Genomic DNA, 17,996 nt, shown 5'->3' on the forward strand with positions numbered 1-17,996 from the left:
TGCAGCTTCAAAATTGAACGTAAACTGGGAGTTGGTTTAGCTCGTTTTACAACGCCACCACCACTGAATTCTCGAAATATACACGCTTACAAGCAAATACACATTGCGAGGAGGAAACAAATTGTGTGTGTGCGTTACATAATAGCCAATGATATTTATCTTCAACAAACTATGGTCGAGAGTCAATCGACTGGCAATATATATATATACATTTTTTTGTATTTGAATGGTGCCAAACAACATATTACATGCATCATCAATCTCTTGAGCCACACAACTATCCTATTTTTGATATTTGTTTGAATAAATTGGTTCCTTTATTTCCAACCTGGTCATTTTTTGTTTTCACCATTCAAATAGAAAACATGCAGGTAAGCTCTTGCATACTCTGTCTTTTTCAAATTCTCTTTTCGGATGATTTACAACATAGTTCTAAAGCCAAATATTATTATATTTAACAGTTTTTTTTTTGTATTCATCCATAATCGGAATTTTGGAAAGTCGTGAGCCTCCACCATATGACGATGATCGCATTTCAGTTTTCCGAAGAATTTATCAACATTCCAGTCGAAATTTCAATGATAAATAGACCAACCCTATTCCAATCTAGATTCCAACTCACCCATACTGCAGACACTCGAACATTCACTTATATTGAATGCCATATGTGTATTTTATTAATTGTTTTGCATATCATAGAAATTATGTTTCCTGTTTACCTTGCAAAGACTCGAATAAACTTCGTTTGATTTTCTAAACGTCTGTAGTTCAAATTGTTCAAAAAATAAATCCAAATTTTAATGAAAACGTCGGTAAATGTTGGTTTTACAATTTTATCTGTAAGTTGTTTTATTGATATCATTGTCTTTGGATACAGTCTTTTTGAAAATGTACGTATAAAAATATGTTTGTTTTGTTTTAATAAAAAAGTCTAATATATTTTTATCGATGAATTATTTACAATCTAAATTATAACGTAGTCGTACGTGCTAATTAATCTCAAATTATAAATGGCTTTGTTGGAGCATGGTGTTTTCAGTTTTTTAAAACACATGATCATAATTTGTGTAGGCATAATAGGGACGTCGTTTTACAGTTTGTCCATTTTAATTATATGTATATATATATCTTCTGTTAAATCAGCGGATGAGAGAATGAATGTTTGCGCTTTTCAAAACTGATTAATTGCACTCTCGAACAACATTAATTCGTACATAATAATCATAAGAGAACAATTTTAGATTGATTTTCCTTCACATTATCTTAAAGTTAAAACATGAAAAATAGATAATTTGATGAGTTCCAAAAATGCAGTTTTTTTTTCTGTTTAAATAAACATAATCAAATTTGTCTGTTTTCGTAAATAAAAAAATAATTCAATGAAAATAGCTCGAAACGATTTGGCATCCGCGACGGTTGTTAGAATTGAAGCTTTGTGTGTATGTCTATCATTCTCTCTCCCTCTCTCTCTGTTTAACTCTCACATCCTAAGATAGCTGATATTGAGAATCCAGTTTTTTTCGGTGGGCTGACTGCGATGGTTTTTTTTTGTTGTTCCAAAATGGCTGGTACCATTGATGGTGGAAAATCCGGTGATGGCATTTGTTCATATGTACGTGCCAAATCGATTGGGGTGGCTTGCATAAAATGTGGCGATTGTTTAAATGGTGACGTTACCGAATCATAATTTCTTGGCAATGTTGAATAAAATAATGGTTGTTGTGGTGGATAATTTCCATTTGCTTGAATGTAGCGCAGTGTCATCAAGTCAATCCATTCGGATGATGGATGATGACGTCCAACAGTCGGTAAACCATTTCCAACGTGATTCGTTTCATATGATTTTAATGTTGTATAATCATCGGATTCATCATAAGTAGCCGGATTATATTCATGGGTTGATGTTGCTGGTGAACTGGTTCCGCTGAGTGAAGATGAAGAAATCATCTCATCGCCCACAGAGTTGCCACTTTCATCAGCCGACGACGTTGACTCAGATAAACTGTTTGATCGTTTGCGGCCAATTTTATTCTCTTTCATTGTGTTTTTGTATTCAAAGAGTTCGTTGCGTCGTAGCTTTTTGTCATTACTTGCCTCCATTGGTGTATTTGCTTTTGATGATGACGACGACGATGATGAAGATGTGGATGATGTGAGTTTCCGCTTTATTCTCGATTGACCGGATTCACGAAAACCTTTGGCAAATGGATTGTTATCGATCTTCAACTTTGTGATTCGATCATTCTATACAAGAAAAAACAAGAAAGATAAAAAAAATTGGCATCAATTAGTTAAGTGTGTTGTGATATTTTTTTTATAGTAATAATCAATTGTTGCAAATGCTGATCTCGAATTTGATTTGGATGCGTAAAACAGGAGCCATTTGAGAATCACATTATCTCTATTTTATTTTGGTAGGATCTCTTAAAGAACATATATCATGCACAGACGTCTGTGTCATTTGTGCTCCCGTCTACAGAATAAAGACGGCATTTTGCTTTGTGAAAATGATATTTTGTGATTACTTCAAGAATAATAGCAACCGAAAAAACAACGGAAAGCTAAATGAAAGCATTTAGCTATAGACACATATTGGCATACTAATTGTTTCGGACACTGCTTTTTACACGGGACAAACAAACAAAGACATTTAGCCATGTATCCATAACACAAAGTAAATTCGATCATCGATGCCGACAAACTATAAAACGAAACATAACGTAGAGAACTTAGACAAAATGTGCCCTCTCTCAGCCACTCAAAGCGCATTCATTTAAATGGCAATACAAACAACCAACAGATAGAAGAGCAGAGAGTAAAGGAAAGAATCACACCGAAAAAAATGCACTAATCTGGCCGAATAATCTGGTGCCTACTTAAATCTGTTTTTATTAAAATCTCAACAAGCATGCAAGTGCCGCTAATTCTTTCATTGTATCTGGCTATGGTATTGTATAGTATTATTGTTTGGTGTGATTATGTGTATGTGTAGATGTAAGACCGTGCGCTCGTACAAATGCATGCCGAATATGGAGATTATCTTGGAAAGCGGTCCCTTTATTCCAAACTCTTAGGACAATAACAAAAACAACTGGATCATGCCTAACAAAGACAGATAGATTTTCAGTAGGAACAAAAAAAAAACACACAGACACACATAAAGACTGAAAACACCAAGTCGATGTGCTCGGTAATGTGCGGTGCATCGACATGTCGATAGACGACCCTACCAATAATGCTGTGGTTGTCACGTAAAATGTGCTTCTGTGTCTTTTTTGTTGCAGTCGACTTGATTTTGCGCAAAACAGCATTAAGATTATAATCAGGTCTTTCTGGCTGGCTATCTAGTTGGCAAACAGGACTAGAGTGAAAAAAAAGTACACAATTTAATCGACTACCAAATTTTTGAGTGCAATTGATTGATCGACGCCGACAAAACCGATTGCAGTACAAAATTTTGCTACAATTTTTTTTCTTTCACAAAGAAGATTAAACGCATTCGTAACACAGTATGAAATGTTAATAACTGACAAACGTTAAAAATAAGTTTTGTCCCATTCTTTTATCTTCAATGGTAAAAAGGGAGACCGCCTTAAAAATTGAACTATAGTTCAGATAAAAAATCGTAGACGCTTTACAATTGCGTAGCACACCAACAAAACTATAATAAAATATTCACTGGCAACTTGTTGCCATTAACAAGACGACGACGGCAACGACGACGTCGTCGATAATGAAAAAAATATTGTGCAAAGGTGTGAAATAAAAATATTCAGGCCTGTTTTTAATGCACTACATATGTATGTTTACAAGGATCGCACAGCCTAAATGATATATTATTATGTAATTACTACAATATTCATAAAAGTTTTCAGCATGTTGTTTGTCGAATGGGAACGCGTTGCATTTGATTACTACCCATTCCAAATTAAGAAAATGAAATAACGAAAACAACGATAAAAAAGAAGAACACGTCATAAATTCCAACCTAAATCATGTAAATTATAAAACAAATCTTTGCCTTAACAAGTTTTGAAATAACCCAAAACTTAAAGAAGAAAAAAATGAGAAGGAACAAGAGCATAACAAAAAATGGAAAACAGAGAATCGCACCGTATATTGATGATATATGTGATGAGTTATGGTTGTTTGAATGTGAGAATTGAAAAGCAAAATGGCAACAACAAAAAACTAACAAATAAACAACAACAAAATAAAAGAAACACATATATACGAATAGATTCTTACTTGATAAGCGGTGACGGCAACGAATTCAGTTTCAGGAAATGTAAACGATTGTTGTGGCGCCCATGGGATCTGCGACGGTTCGGATGTGCGAATGATATGCAATCTTGGTTGATATTTGTGCATACTTGTCAAAACCATCTGGAGAAATAGAAATAAACAAAATAGAAATAAATACATCATGGTATTGAATAACGGCGACGACAACGACAACGAAACGAAACAAAATAAGACGAACGAAAAAAAATGCACTTAAAAAACACATGCACAACACATTTTTTTTTGGTTATGCGGAAATATTTGTTTAGTAACCGGTGCAATTCGATGAGTGCAATGCTAAATTCGAATTTGTTGTGTGAAATGATATCGATTTTGGTTTACTTACATGTCCCTGGCTATCCAATGTGTTGTTTGTCAATTTGACCTTGTTGAAGATAACTGGCTGTGCTTGCCAGTGTGATCCCAATGCTGGACTGTCTGGATGAATGTACATTCGTTGTGAGCTTTGTGGTTCAGCACCACCAGCTGGTACCCATTGGCTGCCTGAAAATTTGTATCGACAATCGCTGAGTGGTGCCATTTCAAGCACAACGCAATAGTGAGCATCTTTCTCCAAACCGGACAATGCAACACGCAATGACGGAAACATTCGGCTATACAATTAAAATTTAAGACAAAGAGAGACAGAAAGAACGAAAAAGAAGAAGAAGAAAAAAACAAATAAAAATTATGTTTAACATTCGTTCCATTAAAGTTGCAAGCACAGGCTTTATACACAAAATTAAGAGATTCCAAATTATTGAGTGTGGATCGACACAATGATGCCACAATCCAAAGAAAATCATCATAATGGTGAAATTCCATTTCATAAAATGATATCCAAACATATTGAACATAATTATTAGTGTTTTAAAAAAACAAACAATCATTCCGACAACTATACAAGACCCAAAGTCGAAAACGGAAGAAAAAAATGTAAAACGAAAAAAAAAACACACATCGAACTGACCAAAAAGACAAGTTGCATTTGTGTTAAGTGAAAAATGTGTGTGCATAAAAATGAACGAGGCGCCTTTAAACTGCATTTAAGTGTGTACCGGAAAAGGCGCCTCGTAGTCATTAGACTGTCGACAAGTGCTTATTATTTAGATGGGTTACAGCATATTTTTATGTTCTTGACAGGCCTAAAACACACATACAGACATGGAGTGTGTGTGTGTGTGCACAGACAACAAGCATAGCGAATCAACTATGGACACACATTTGACATGAATCACTCTACCATTCTGGAGTCAAGTTGGGTCATAGAAAAATGTTTGCTTTTCATTCAGAAAGTGAGTCTGCCAAAAAACACACACACACGAAAACCATTGAGAAATAAAAAAACGAAATGCGCAACATACACATTAGCTTTGGTAATTGTACTATCACCGTCATCAGTTAATTATCGGTTTGGTCGTACAGTAACTTTTGGACAGTACAAAGGCGGAAACAAAAAATTGCAATGATCTTTGCTGAATATCGTGAATGGCCAAAATGAAACGAAATATTTTAGCTACAAAAAATTCCGGTCTATTTTCTACAATACTATTGATCTGCTCGAGAATTTTCAAAACTCAGACACAATTTATCATTTCTGAACTCATTCATTATATTTACTTTTCGTGAAGATGCATATAGATAATAAGGATGTGCTGATTATGTGATGATGATTATTTTGGGATCTTTTTCCAGGGTTGATTCATGCTTTTGGAATTTTCTTTCCATTTTCTAGTCATTCAACGATTTCAAATGTTCAAGTAGCCCATTTTTCGAACTAATAATTAAAGTTTTTCGCTCTGATGTGTACGTCTGAAAAATTGGTAAACATTTTTCATTGTCCGGATGATTCATACTTTTATTTGCCTGAAGTAAATGGTATTTGTTTGCTTTGTAAAATGCACATGATTGCCAAACTGAAAAACGACTATTTTCATATATGAAGGAACAATAACAATAAAATCGTTGGATTCATTGTTCAAGATTGTATTCGACTTCAAAAACAGGTGATCAACGATCAAATCGATCATTTTTCGTTCATTCATTTCAAACATATGTTAAACATTAACAAAACATTAATTGGGTACGACTAAAGTATCAAGATTGATTAGATTCAGTTTTTATATCGTCTAATTTGAATTATAAAATCATTGTTATTCTGTTTTTTTTGTCAACTGTCTCCGTGTCATGTTTTATTACATTTTTTCTCGCTTCACTGTTTGAATCTTCAAATTAGATCTAAATCATTGTTATGTATTGGAGTTGGATGTACCTGTGCTGTCACACGGTCGATTTCAATTTCACTTTTTTTCCGCTAGATTATCCAATTTTCTTGTGATTTTAAGATAAGAAAAAAATAAATAAATAATCATTAACGCGCGTACGACTGAAACGACCGTTGTTTTCGTTCCATAACACTACTATTTACGCTCAATTTTTAATTTATAAACCCATAAAATAAGACGCGATCTATTAGGTGTGCTTAATGGACGACTTGAAGTTAAATATGAAAACTTGAATGTTGATTTGATCATTTATAATTGATTAAAAGACGAGAAAAAAAAACATCAACACAACATCAACGAACAAAAATAGATGACGAAAGGCGAATTCACAAGAGGCTGATTACATATAAGACACAAGATGTGATATCTTTTATTGTTTTCTTCGTCTATTTTCTTGTGTAAATTATCTGTTGATTTTGATCTCTGACAATGACACAGTGAGAGATATGGTGAGACAAGAAAGATCTATAAATTCATGAAAAAGATGAGCAACAAAGAACAAACGATGTTGGAACGACAGACGACGTATATATATATATAAAAACAGTGCCCAATGAAAATGATGATGATGAAAAAAAAAATCTGTCAAATATCACCTGCTGCTTTCGGGATATGGAGACCGTTGAATGTCGTGCGCAACCGTAAAAAGAATCGCTTCAAATCTAGATAGAAATCAGCGTTTGTCTTTTGTGTGATCAAGATCAAGTGTTTTTTTTTATCTTCTTTTTTTCGTCTCCTTTTTTGCAGTTTTGCTATACCTCTTCGTACTTTTTTGTTTTGGGAGAGTGTGAAGCGAAAATGTATCGATCGTAAAATTTGATGGGTGATACATTTATTTGATTTTATGCGCAATGTTTGCACCAATGTACAAACACACGCCCGAATCGGAGCAAATGTCAAAAAGGATCTCACCGATCCCTGATTTATTCTGATGCGAACATTTGTTTTCTTTTCATTTTTCGACATTATCTCCAAAATAGGTGCTGCGGATTTTTTGAACGAAAAGGGTCACCAAACAACACAGCCGATACAATTGAAAACACATGTCCTCTTTTTATACGATCCGCCGTCAGAAGCACTTGATCAAATGCTAAGATTAAAGAGATATACAATCGTAATCGATCTCATTAAAATCATCGATAAAAATGTATGTTCGCCGATCACACATGGGACACACCATAATATTTCCGTTCTCACATTACAAGTGGCTTCCAAACAACCGTTAAAACGAAACAAGGTAAACATGAGTTTTATGACTTTCGGTGATTCCAAATTCGGTGAATCCATTTTCGTTCGGATTTCTTTGTTTTTTTTTTTTAACGCAATTATTGGAATGCATTTTATTGCGCCAAACGATGATAATAGCAATGATGCCGTCAGTGACACAACATGCATTTTTTTCATAAACAAAATTAAGTATGTCTTTATGTATCTTCACGTTTACACTTTCATTCCCACATTAATTCTCATTTCCATATGCACCCAAATAGTTTGTATTTTTTAATACGATACGCTTCTTTTTTTTCTCCTCTTGACATGATATATGTTCAAACTTGATCGAACGGCGGCTCCAATCACAATCATTGATGTGATGTTCACGGTATGCTGCGGCGAAGCGTTGAAAACATTGGTCTTTTAATAAGCCAGCGATGTTCAGTGGGAATCTTTGGATCGCATGCGCCAGACAAAATGATAATAAATTAATAAGCGAGACGAAGAAAAAGTTGCAAAAATTTATCAAATACAATGTTATATTGAACGAAAATTATTTAACCGAAGAGAAGCGAGAAAACAAAAGAAAAATAATTTGTCTCTTTTTTTACTGTGATCGCTGGATTTAATCGAGTACGATAAATAGAACTCACAAGATCAATATGCGTAACTTAGTTCTGCGTAAAAAATTGATAAAATTAATCGAACAAACAATGATTGCTCGAATATTTGAATACAGTGGTATAAATTCAAAAGCCTAAAATGTTTACACACGTTATGTTTCATTTTTTTTCAGGTCTCGCCTTTCACGGTATATTCTCATGAATTTGTATGTGTTATTTTTTTTTTGTTTTTCATTTCAAATGAATATAATAGTATACGAGTTTTAATGAGAATTTTTTTTTTTAAATTTGTGGCGCCCGACTGACCCATTCCTAACTGCGCTCGTCGACCGCTGCCATAAATTAATGATAAAACAATACAAAACGTATACAAGCGCGTGCATATATATTATATTCACGCAGCATCTATAATATCATTCAGTTCAGTTTTCGAACACTTGAGCAACGAAAAATCAGACGAAAAATATTCGAACGAAAATCATTTATTATAGTGTGTTTTGTATCTCTGTATTGATGTTATTAGTGGCGAGAGTTGCCGAACATCAAAAATAACTGCAACACAAAACATGAGAAATAAGAATGAAGGAAACCAAACCGAAGAGCACGACCAAACATACACACATACATATTTTGAAAATGCTAAATTTTCGAAGAATAAAAACGAAGAAAAGGTACACATTTTGATAGAATTTGTTTCATTTATATTATGTGATTATGTTTGTTATAAATTCATTTCTCTTCGGGCTGTATATTCGTCTTCGTTCCTTTGAATCGAATATGGCGATGGTTTAGCGCCAATCGTATGTCTCTGTGTCTGTTATCATTTTGATAAATGAACAATCTGACACATTTGGGAAACGAATTATGGCATAAATTAATTTAATTTGAAATTATCGAAGGACATACGTTGTTTGTTTTTATTTTGTCTATTAATCAATATTCTGGTGGGCTTTACGTGACTATTTATTTATAACCATTTTATAATGTCTAATTTTAGATTGTAAAAACCAATTAATCGTTGACCAATTTTGTTTTTTATCGTGATGGAATGAAATAGATTCATTTAAAATTGCACCGTATTTTCTTTGATTTGAATTTGTAGGTCGAAAATGCACACCATGGCTTTGCTTATACCTTATTGTTTGCCAAAGTTAAGTTGTGTGCGTTTGCCATTGAATGTAAAGTACTGTGCGAAATGGTTTGTTCATAAGTCGGTGTTCAGCGTATGAATCTGATTCAAATGATGATACCACAGGAATAAGAAAACGAGCAACAGGCAGCACAACAACAACAAAAAAATATGGAAAAAGCAATAACACAAAATAAACAACCACAACAACGAAATGCGATGAAAAAAAAATTATATGCTGTGTGTGCAAAGGCATACGTAATAATGTGATGATGGTTTAAGCAACGAGAGGTAGTTAAGAAAAATTAAAAGTTTGTTGTTGGTTTTATAAAAATTGCCTTGGTGGTCTGATGGCAGCGGAATAGAAATTGAGATCGATCGCTTTCGTTTGTTGAATATTTCTTTGTGCATCATGTTCGCGATTTGATTTTATTCGTATGTGCCTGTGTCCGGTTGTATAGTCGTTTTCAATAAGATCTGTTACAGCGAACTGTCAAAATTTTGAACAAACAACATACCCTCAACAAAATTCAAACCAAATTGACACGTTTAACTAAGGAGCCTTGTGTACTTTTGAATGGAAATGCGTTCCGAAATGCATTGTATTAGTTTGACAACACAGATCTTTTTGGAAACGACTATACAATCAATTGGCCGCAGTTTCGTTGCAACTATGTTATTATTTACTTTTATTTCGTTTTCCTCCTTTGAGTATGTGAAGGAAGCGAAACAATGCAACTGCCACAAAAAGCAACAACATTCTAAACAAAAACAAACAAAACTAATAGACTTATATTTTATTTCCTTCGGTTGATTTTCATCGTACTCGCATCAACCATCGGTTTTTCTATCTTCATTTTCAACATTCTCAATTCCTTTTCGCTTACTCACTGCCAGCACATTTCTCTCTTTCTCTCTTTTCGTATCTCTCTCATTCGTCTTGGAATGTATGTCTGTGCACGTTGTGTGTGTGCGCAAAAAGACGACAATAAACAGTCGAGAAAATAGACACGATAAAATGAAAAATCATTATCCGGTATTGGGTACACAATAACAATAAGAACGTCTCGATATGCGGCTGATAGAAAAGTCAGAATGATTTTTCAAAACGGACAATCAATTCAAAAAATAAATAAATGTGTAAATATTTTGAGGAGGAAACTAATTAATAATGAATCAATAAACGCAAGTGTCTTTTGTATTGGGCAACGCCCGAAATGATTACTACATTTTGCAATCGAAGAAGAAATGATGAATTTTCTCTGCCCTTTATCTTTATCCCTCTTTCTCTCTCTCTCTCTCTCTCTCTCTCTCTCTCTCTCTCTCTCTCTCTCTCTCTCTTTCTCGATCAAGTGTGCTGAAAGAAAATGACTATGCCACCCATTTCGCTGTGATTCACGTTCTTATTTCGTGATTTGGCTAGTTTATATATTCATTGAACAATGCAATATTGAAATTGATTTTATATACTCGTCATTGAAACGTGCTCTTTGGCCCAAAATTTACCGACCAAATCGATTCTCGAACGAAATGGTAAACAAATTAATTTGACGAGAATTATTGAGGCAATCGATCCGTTTAAATGGCGCTGAAAAGTGAGACATCCAAATGATCTCTTTCGGTATATATATAGAGAATATTTAATGAAAATTGTGGATAGAAAAAAAAGATCATTAACAGTTTGATATCTATTTGAAATTTTTTTCGATCTTAATTTTTCCCAAACATTATGGAGTCAAAATCTTGGTGCCGAATCGCCCATTCTTTCTAACGAGAGACGATCAACACATTCCAATTTTAACAAATCATTTCGTTGGCACCAATTCATATTCAATAAAACGATGCGTATGCGTAAATTTCGGTTGATTTATTTCGACGAATCGAAAATATGAAGGAGACCTTTAAGAAGACGAAGAAGAAGAAGAAGAAGAAGGAAAAAAATGTGAGTGGTTCGTTGTTCTGACGTGAGAACAGAAGCTGATGTAGATATAGATAGATATTTCAGAGAAATAGATCGAGAGACGCGTCAAACACTGGTGGAAACAGTGTCACTCAATCAAATCACATGAAACCAAATGACAAAAATTTTACATGAATTATTTCACTTTCTCATTTTCTCTTGGATTTTCGTTCTAAATTAAGGCATTTGTAAAAAAAAAAAAATCATGAACAAATAAAATGCACGCATATTACAATCGTATTTGAAGCATGAAATGGACTCTCTGATTATTAACGAAACTCTTCCGAGCAACAGCCACACACTTTTCCAAATAAAACGCAGACTTTTTCTTTCGTTTAAAAATTTACAGAATAAATAAAAAGTAACAACAACGGTATATGGATGAAAATATACACACGCATGAGATGGAAAGAGAAAGAAATAGAGGGAGAGAGAAAAAAATGGAAAGTATACAAATATAAGTTGGCTTGTCTTGTCTCTGCGGGCATCTAAACGATGCATTGTTTTAGAACAGCATGCGGTATGCATGGAGTCAGTGCAGTGGCGCCAAATTACCAACCAATTTTTAATATATATTTCATTTTTGTTCTTATGCTGGTCTTCGTCGTCATCGTCGACGTCTGCACCGTTGTCGTCGATTTGTGTGTGTTTTTTTTCTCCTCTTGGTTTGGGTTTTCTTCTTGCACTCTTTTCGATGTTGTTTCGTTCGATGGCATACACTTTTTAATATATTTGACTGCTCATTCTTTTTTGCCGTTTGATTTTTTAGCTCAGACCAAAAAAAAAAAAAACAAAATGCTCAGAGAAAGATATATGTACTGTCAGACCAATTTCATATTGAAGACGACATAATATTTGGGAAAGATACTTTTTTTCTTCTTCTATTTTTTCTATGTTGGTTTCTTTCCAATGTTTGTCTAACAAGTATTTTGAACCACAAGACATCGAATGTTAAACGATCTTTCCATGGTTTGACCCGAGCCGAGATCGACAAGCGACAGACTGACGCAACAACCGTCTTAACTAGCTCGCGGTCAGTGCATTCTTTATGCCCAGGGATTCAACACTTCTGAAAAACCAATTCTGAAAATGTTTTGATTTGATCTTACATCATCACGCGCCTGCACTTTGATCAATCAGAACAATCGAATACAGTTTGGTTCGCGATGCTGGTGATCAAATAATGTTTATTAGTGAAATTTCGTTTCTTTTTTTCAGCAAATTAATGTGATAAAACATGAAAGTACATGACATAAATATATTGCCGATGATAAGAAAAATGAAGAAGGGCAATATATTGAGTACATTGTCTTTATTAAGAGAAACGAAGAAAAAAGAATGCCGATGGTCACATTTAGTATTTCATTAATTTATGTTTAAGCATTTTCATTTAATCGCTTTGGATATTCTGGCAAAAGGAATGACCGTTTCACATCGACGTTTTTTTTTCAACTTTGTTGCTACGATCGATTTATGGTGAAGTACGGTGGCAATAACGGTGATGCAATCTCAGAGAAAAAGTAAGATATTGATATCGACCTAAAAGAGGCTGACGAAAGGTTACAAAGGTAAAAAGAGCGTGTATGTGAACGCGTAGTAAACGGAACGGGACATGCATGAGAAGGACAACAAAGAAAAAACAGGCAAAATAGAGGACACTAAAAAAAAAACAAAAAATACATAAATTTCGCTCTGTGAACAATGTGCGGTAATGTTGATGACAATGGAAAGGTGTGACTTTCTGGCGTCATGAATTACACAAATTGAGAACTTTATATTTGAGACGTCACACAAGCGATTACTTTGTCCCTTACAACGGAAGGTACACGCAGTAAAGTAAGCAGAGAAAAACACCGATTTTTATACGATTGTACACACATTTGGATTTAACTACTGGACTTTGTTTTTGTTGTTGTTGTTGTTGTTTCTCATGTCTCTCAGTGTTCTGGAATCGTGAAAAACGCACATTTTTCTTTCTTTGTTTGCTTTACATACCATGCTCTTTCATTTTTGACGCTCTTTTGTTTTTTACCGACGTAGGCGCCATATAAACGAAGTTTGCGATACAAGTTTCTCTCCAAATCTGACCGCTCTGATAAAGCGTGTTTTAAGAAAGCACTTAATTCGAGCATTTTATCAGTTGAACACAAATTCACGGCAGTAGGGCAAAAACACATTCTTGTCGCACAATCAAACCGAACATTCTTTTTGATCAATGCAAATGTTCCGTTTGCATTGCCCTGCCGCCAAAAATTGCGTGCACAATTTCGGAGAGTATGACATTTGAAACTGTCAATTTCAAATGAGCATCAAATCAAACATTCAAAGTGAAATTGACATGTGCTTGTGGTGGGTGCTTAAAGAGAAAGGTGAACAAATAACCAAAATCGAAAAATGTTTATTATTTTTATAAATATTTATGGCGCCCATAAATGTTGCGTGTTTGTTTTTTTTTTTTCTCTGGCTGTTCGCATACAAATCATATTTTCCCGTTCAATTTCAAGTGCTGTTTGAAATTGCTTAAACTGAAACTAATCGTCGAAAATTGCCTCGTCTATCAAATGATAAATTATATCGAAGGATGTTAAATTCATCGTTCAAACCCAAAATTATATGAAACGTTAAGTATTTGAGCAAATAGAAGGATAACCTTTGCCCAAATGGGATTTTCCTTACAAGTGCAAGAATTATAGAGAGAAAAAAAAGAGTCAACGAAACAAATCAATGGGTTGGATAAATGTGCGTACGATTCAACCGCAGTACCGAAAGAAAAATACCAATTTTAAAATCGATCGTTTGCCATTAGAATCCAATCGATCGGTGAACTCCATGGCAGAACCAGTGAAATGGAAACGAAAAGATTAATATAGCAGAGAGACGAATAACATGAAAATTATACACAAACACGGAGCAAAAGTTAAAAAAAAAATATTGACGTGAAAATTGTTACCTTCGTCTACATCGTCTGCACTTTGATTGATCTGTCAAGCACTCAACACAGTCTAGTTAACAAACCATCAGCAGCAAAAATTCCATTTCATATGGTCATTTTTCGGATAATTTTTCCAATTTTACAAAGTATTGTGGTGTGTGTGTGTTTTTTATCCCTCTGCCTTGTGTGCTTTCGTATCTATTTTTGTTTGTCATTTTTACATTTTCTATAACTCCAATTAAATTGGCAGCTATGCTTTGCTTCAAACAACTCAATTTTCTCATCGAATTATAACTTCTGTATTGGTTTGCAAGAGTAAACAAACTACAATGGATAAAAACCACTTGATGACACACGAAGAGGGCATTTATTATTTAACTTATTTTTGGACGAGAAATATTTTGATATGTCATTTAAATCAATGGTTGAAAACTGGGAAACTTAAGATGTTTTCATCCAAATACTACTGAAGTGTGTTTTGGCGGTTTCAAGAGGCCATCCGCCTGAAGTTCAGTTGTTTCTTTTAACCTTGTGGCCAACTAAAGGAAAATAAATCTTTTCCCATATCAAATGAATACACACAACATTCAACAATTGAACCATATTCTCCTCATATGTATATATTATTGATTATTGTGCAGTCTATCTGATCTATGCTGTTGTTCGTCGTCAAATTCATCTTTCCGTTGTTTTATTATTTAAATATTTGTTTAGTACACCGTACCCAATTTCATATGTGTTAAATACAAGAGAATTGTTTTCATTAACAAACATAGCAGGTTCTTTGAGCTCGAAGTCTCAAAAGAACGGCCTTTTATCTGAATTTTTTTCCGGTTCGAATGCATGAGAGATATTGTGAAGACTGTGCTATTTCGTTGCGACAAGTAAATATTGAGTGTATGATTGGTGTAGAAAATATCACATTTTGGGAGGTTTTTGTGTTTTAATTCTCACCAATTGTGTTTAAATCAACTAAACGCTGTGTCAATTACAGAAAAAAAACTTTATAAGTTTGGATTGACTGTTGACTTTGGTTTTTCTTCTTCTTTTTTTGTCTTTTTTCACACCATAACTCAAATAAACATAAAAAGGAACTTACATTCGTAAGTCCAACTTTTTCGCACTGTTCCCACATTTCTTTACCGAACGAATATTTATTTATGCACTGATAGTGCGGCACCAATTCAATAACTACCAAATTCCAACTTCGGAGAGCAGTAATATTTTTTGGCCAATTATTGAACTTTATTGACCGATAAATAATTCAAACAGAAGAAAATAAAATTCTTTATGTTTGAAGTAATTTCATTACAAATTGAAGGTATTGCCCATTCAAAATTGAACACATGTAAAATAAGATTTGGATTTACTTTTCTCGAAGAAGATTTATCCTGCTAACAAATTAGCTATTGATTTTTTGCATACTGTGTACATTGTACCACACTCACATTAAAATGACAAAAGAAAACTGTGATTTTTTCCAGTTCCAAAACGCGTAGAAAAATATTTTTTTTTTTGGTGATTACAATACTGCACACCGTGGGTGTGTGGAAAAGTAAAACGATGATGCATGCGCCGAAATTTTAATTGCTCGGCGCCATACACAGATAATTAATACAATTTTCATGTTTGAAATTATGTTTGTGTGCGGTTTGACTATGTTTAAAATTTGAACTTGTTTGTGAGCATTTAACACTTCTTCTCCGTTTCGGTTTATTCGATATCGAATGTACAAATTCGAGTGAACAATGCTCATCTCAAGTTCAATACATATTGGATCTCTTCAAATGTGACGTCGATTGTGCTTTTTGTTTTCAGTTTTATATATATTTTTTAAAAAAATGCGATAATTGAACAAATAACTTACCGTCCATTTTTTGTGATGATCATTTCCGTGCCAATTTCATGAAATTGTTGCCATAATTCAGCGTTTTGCAGTGTTGCATTCACGTCTGGCAAACCATATCGCGGTGGTAACTGAATGTGTCGTGACATTGTCAACATATTTGGGTATGGATCTGAGCAACACAAATGGGAAGAAATTAGTGTTTGTTTTTTTGTAAATTTATTTCATTAATTCTTTTCAATGCCTATTGAGCAATTGTAATTAAATCAAATTGAAAATGTGTTTTAATGGAATGGGGCTGTGTTGCCGTCGGCGTTGTGCATATGTGTGGGATTGGTGTTAATTATGGTTAAAATTATAGAGTGGATCGATAAAATCTCAACGTACCAGGTAAGCGCTGCATCATTTGTTGGCGATAGATTTCTTGAGCGATGTGATGATGTAATCGTAAATCCACTAAGTCATTCATGGCGTATTTGCTTATTGTGTTGTATTATCACAAATTAATATAAATGTATATTGAACACTTGATTGATATCAAAAATAATTGCAAAAGAGCAGTGATAAATGTTTCGTAATAACTTGTTTATTTATTTGAATAAATATATATATATTTTTTTTTTCAAAGTTCAAATGTCAATTTTCACCAGAAAAATATATATAGGAAAACACTTCAAGTTTGTAATTCACTGAACACATAGCCGAAGCAACAAGTTAAGTAAGAAAATTCGTTTCGACAATTCAAACAAAATCAAAATAAAATGCGAGACAGTGAAATCGAATGCGTGTTGATCGTATAACGTAAAATCGTAAACTGATCTGCTGTGGTTGGTGTAGGTTCTAGTTCAATTCATTCAAACGAAAGATCGTGGAAAATGCGTTCGAACGACGAATATGAAGGCGAAAGCAAAGCAACGATCAATCGATCGGTGCGAATGTATGTGTGTGAAAGAGGATAGTCTACAGGGTCTATTTTCAAGTGCATAACGTCTGCTTTAAGTATAACTATAGCGCCATCGTTTGTCGCCTATGAAATAAACACTATTGCTTATTTCAACACAAAATGTGCAAAACACATTTTTTGTGCACTCGATTTTCTTATTTTATTTTTCTCTGTCTGTTTGCTTATACAAAAGCAAACATGCACACATACAGGCGAGAAACCGAAAATTTTCTTTGCAGCTTTATTCGAGAATCAACACTTGAGTGTGGTGCACACATTTTCAAAAGGCTTTTGTGTGTATGCTTTGTCGAGACGAGCGTATTGTGTGAGACGGGTGTGATTGGACCACCATATGTGTTGGTGTGCCAAATAAAACAACTCAAAAGAAAACTAAATGTTTTAGCTCCGCCCTCTATGCTTTAAAATTTCGTTTGTACAAGTGAACAAAAATACAATGGCGTTTGCTGCCACAGGAGATTTTTATATCGAAACACTTAGCGAGTTTAACTCACATTGATTTGCTCACATTTATTTTTAATTAAATTTGATATCATTTCCTGGATTAAATAGATTTCAATTGCCGTACTTTGCGGAATGACATATATTTTGGTGGGAGAGAGTGCTTTCGATATAATGCAATTATTTCAATGAAATACGCTATGTATACTAATTTAAAAAAAAACTATGATTTTTGATTTCTCCCAAATAACACATATTGATAATGCATTTTATCTGTGAACACTGACCACACATGTAGCGTGGTTCGAATTGAATTAATTTTT

At 33.9% G+C, this 17,996-nt stretch overlaps 1 protein-coding gene across 1 annotated transcript; it reads right to left on the minus strand.

Annotated features, from left to right (window-relative positions):
- Nucleotides 1–875: 875 nt before the first annotated feature.
- LOC116346893 (T-box-containing protein TBX6L-like) lies at nt 876–16,993 on the minus strand. The gene is made up of 5 exons (XM_031777164.1): nt 16,659–16,993; nt 16,293–16,443; nt 4,631–4,898; nt 4,249–4,386; nt 876–2,244 (listed from the first exon to the last, which is right to left on the minus strand). Exons 1-5 carry the CDS (start codon nt 16,738–16,740, stop codon nt 1,474–1,476), a joined length of 1,410 nt encoding a protein of 469 aa, XP_031633024.1. The 5' UTR covers nt 16,741–16,993; the 3' UTR covers nt 876–1,473.
- Between the last annotated feature and the right edge of the window lie 1,003 nt (nt 16,994–17,996).

The sequence above is a fragment of the Contarinia nasturtii genome, unplaced genomic scaffold, assembly GCF_009176525.2.
Source record: "Contarinia nasturtii isolate CC-2019 unplaced genomic scaffold, AAFC_CNas_1.1 Cnas_scaffold_1699, whole genome shotgun sequence".
Classification (NCBI taxonomy): Eukaryota; Metazoa; Arthropoda; class Insecta; order Diptera; family Cecidomyiidae; genus Contarinia; species Contarinia nasturtii.

Excerpts from the sequence above, each read along its gene's own strand:
- LOC116346893 (XM_031777164.1), bottom strand. The coding sequence starts at position 16,740 with ATGAATGACTTAGTGGATTTACGATTACATCATCACATCGCTCAAGAA. Across the intron at positions 16,444-16,658 it reads AATGATGCAGCGCTTACCTG|ATCCATACCCAAATATGTTG; the intron begins GTACGTTGAGAT and ends TGTGTTGCTCAG. Across the intron at positions 2,245-4,248 it reads TTGCCGTCACCGCTTATCAA|AATGATCGAATCACAAAGTT; the intron begins GTAAGAATCTAT and ends TTTCTTGTATAG.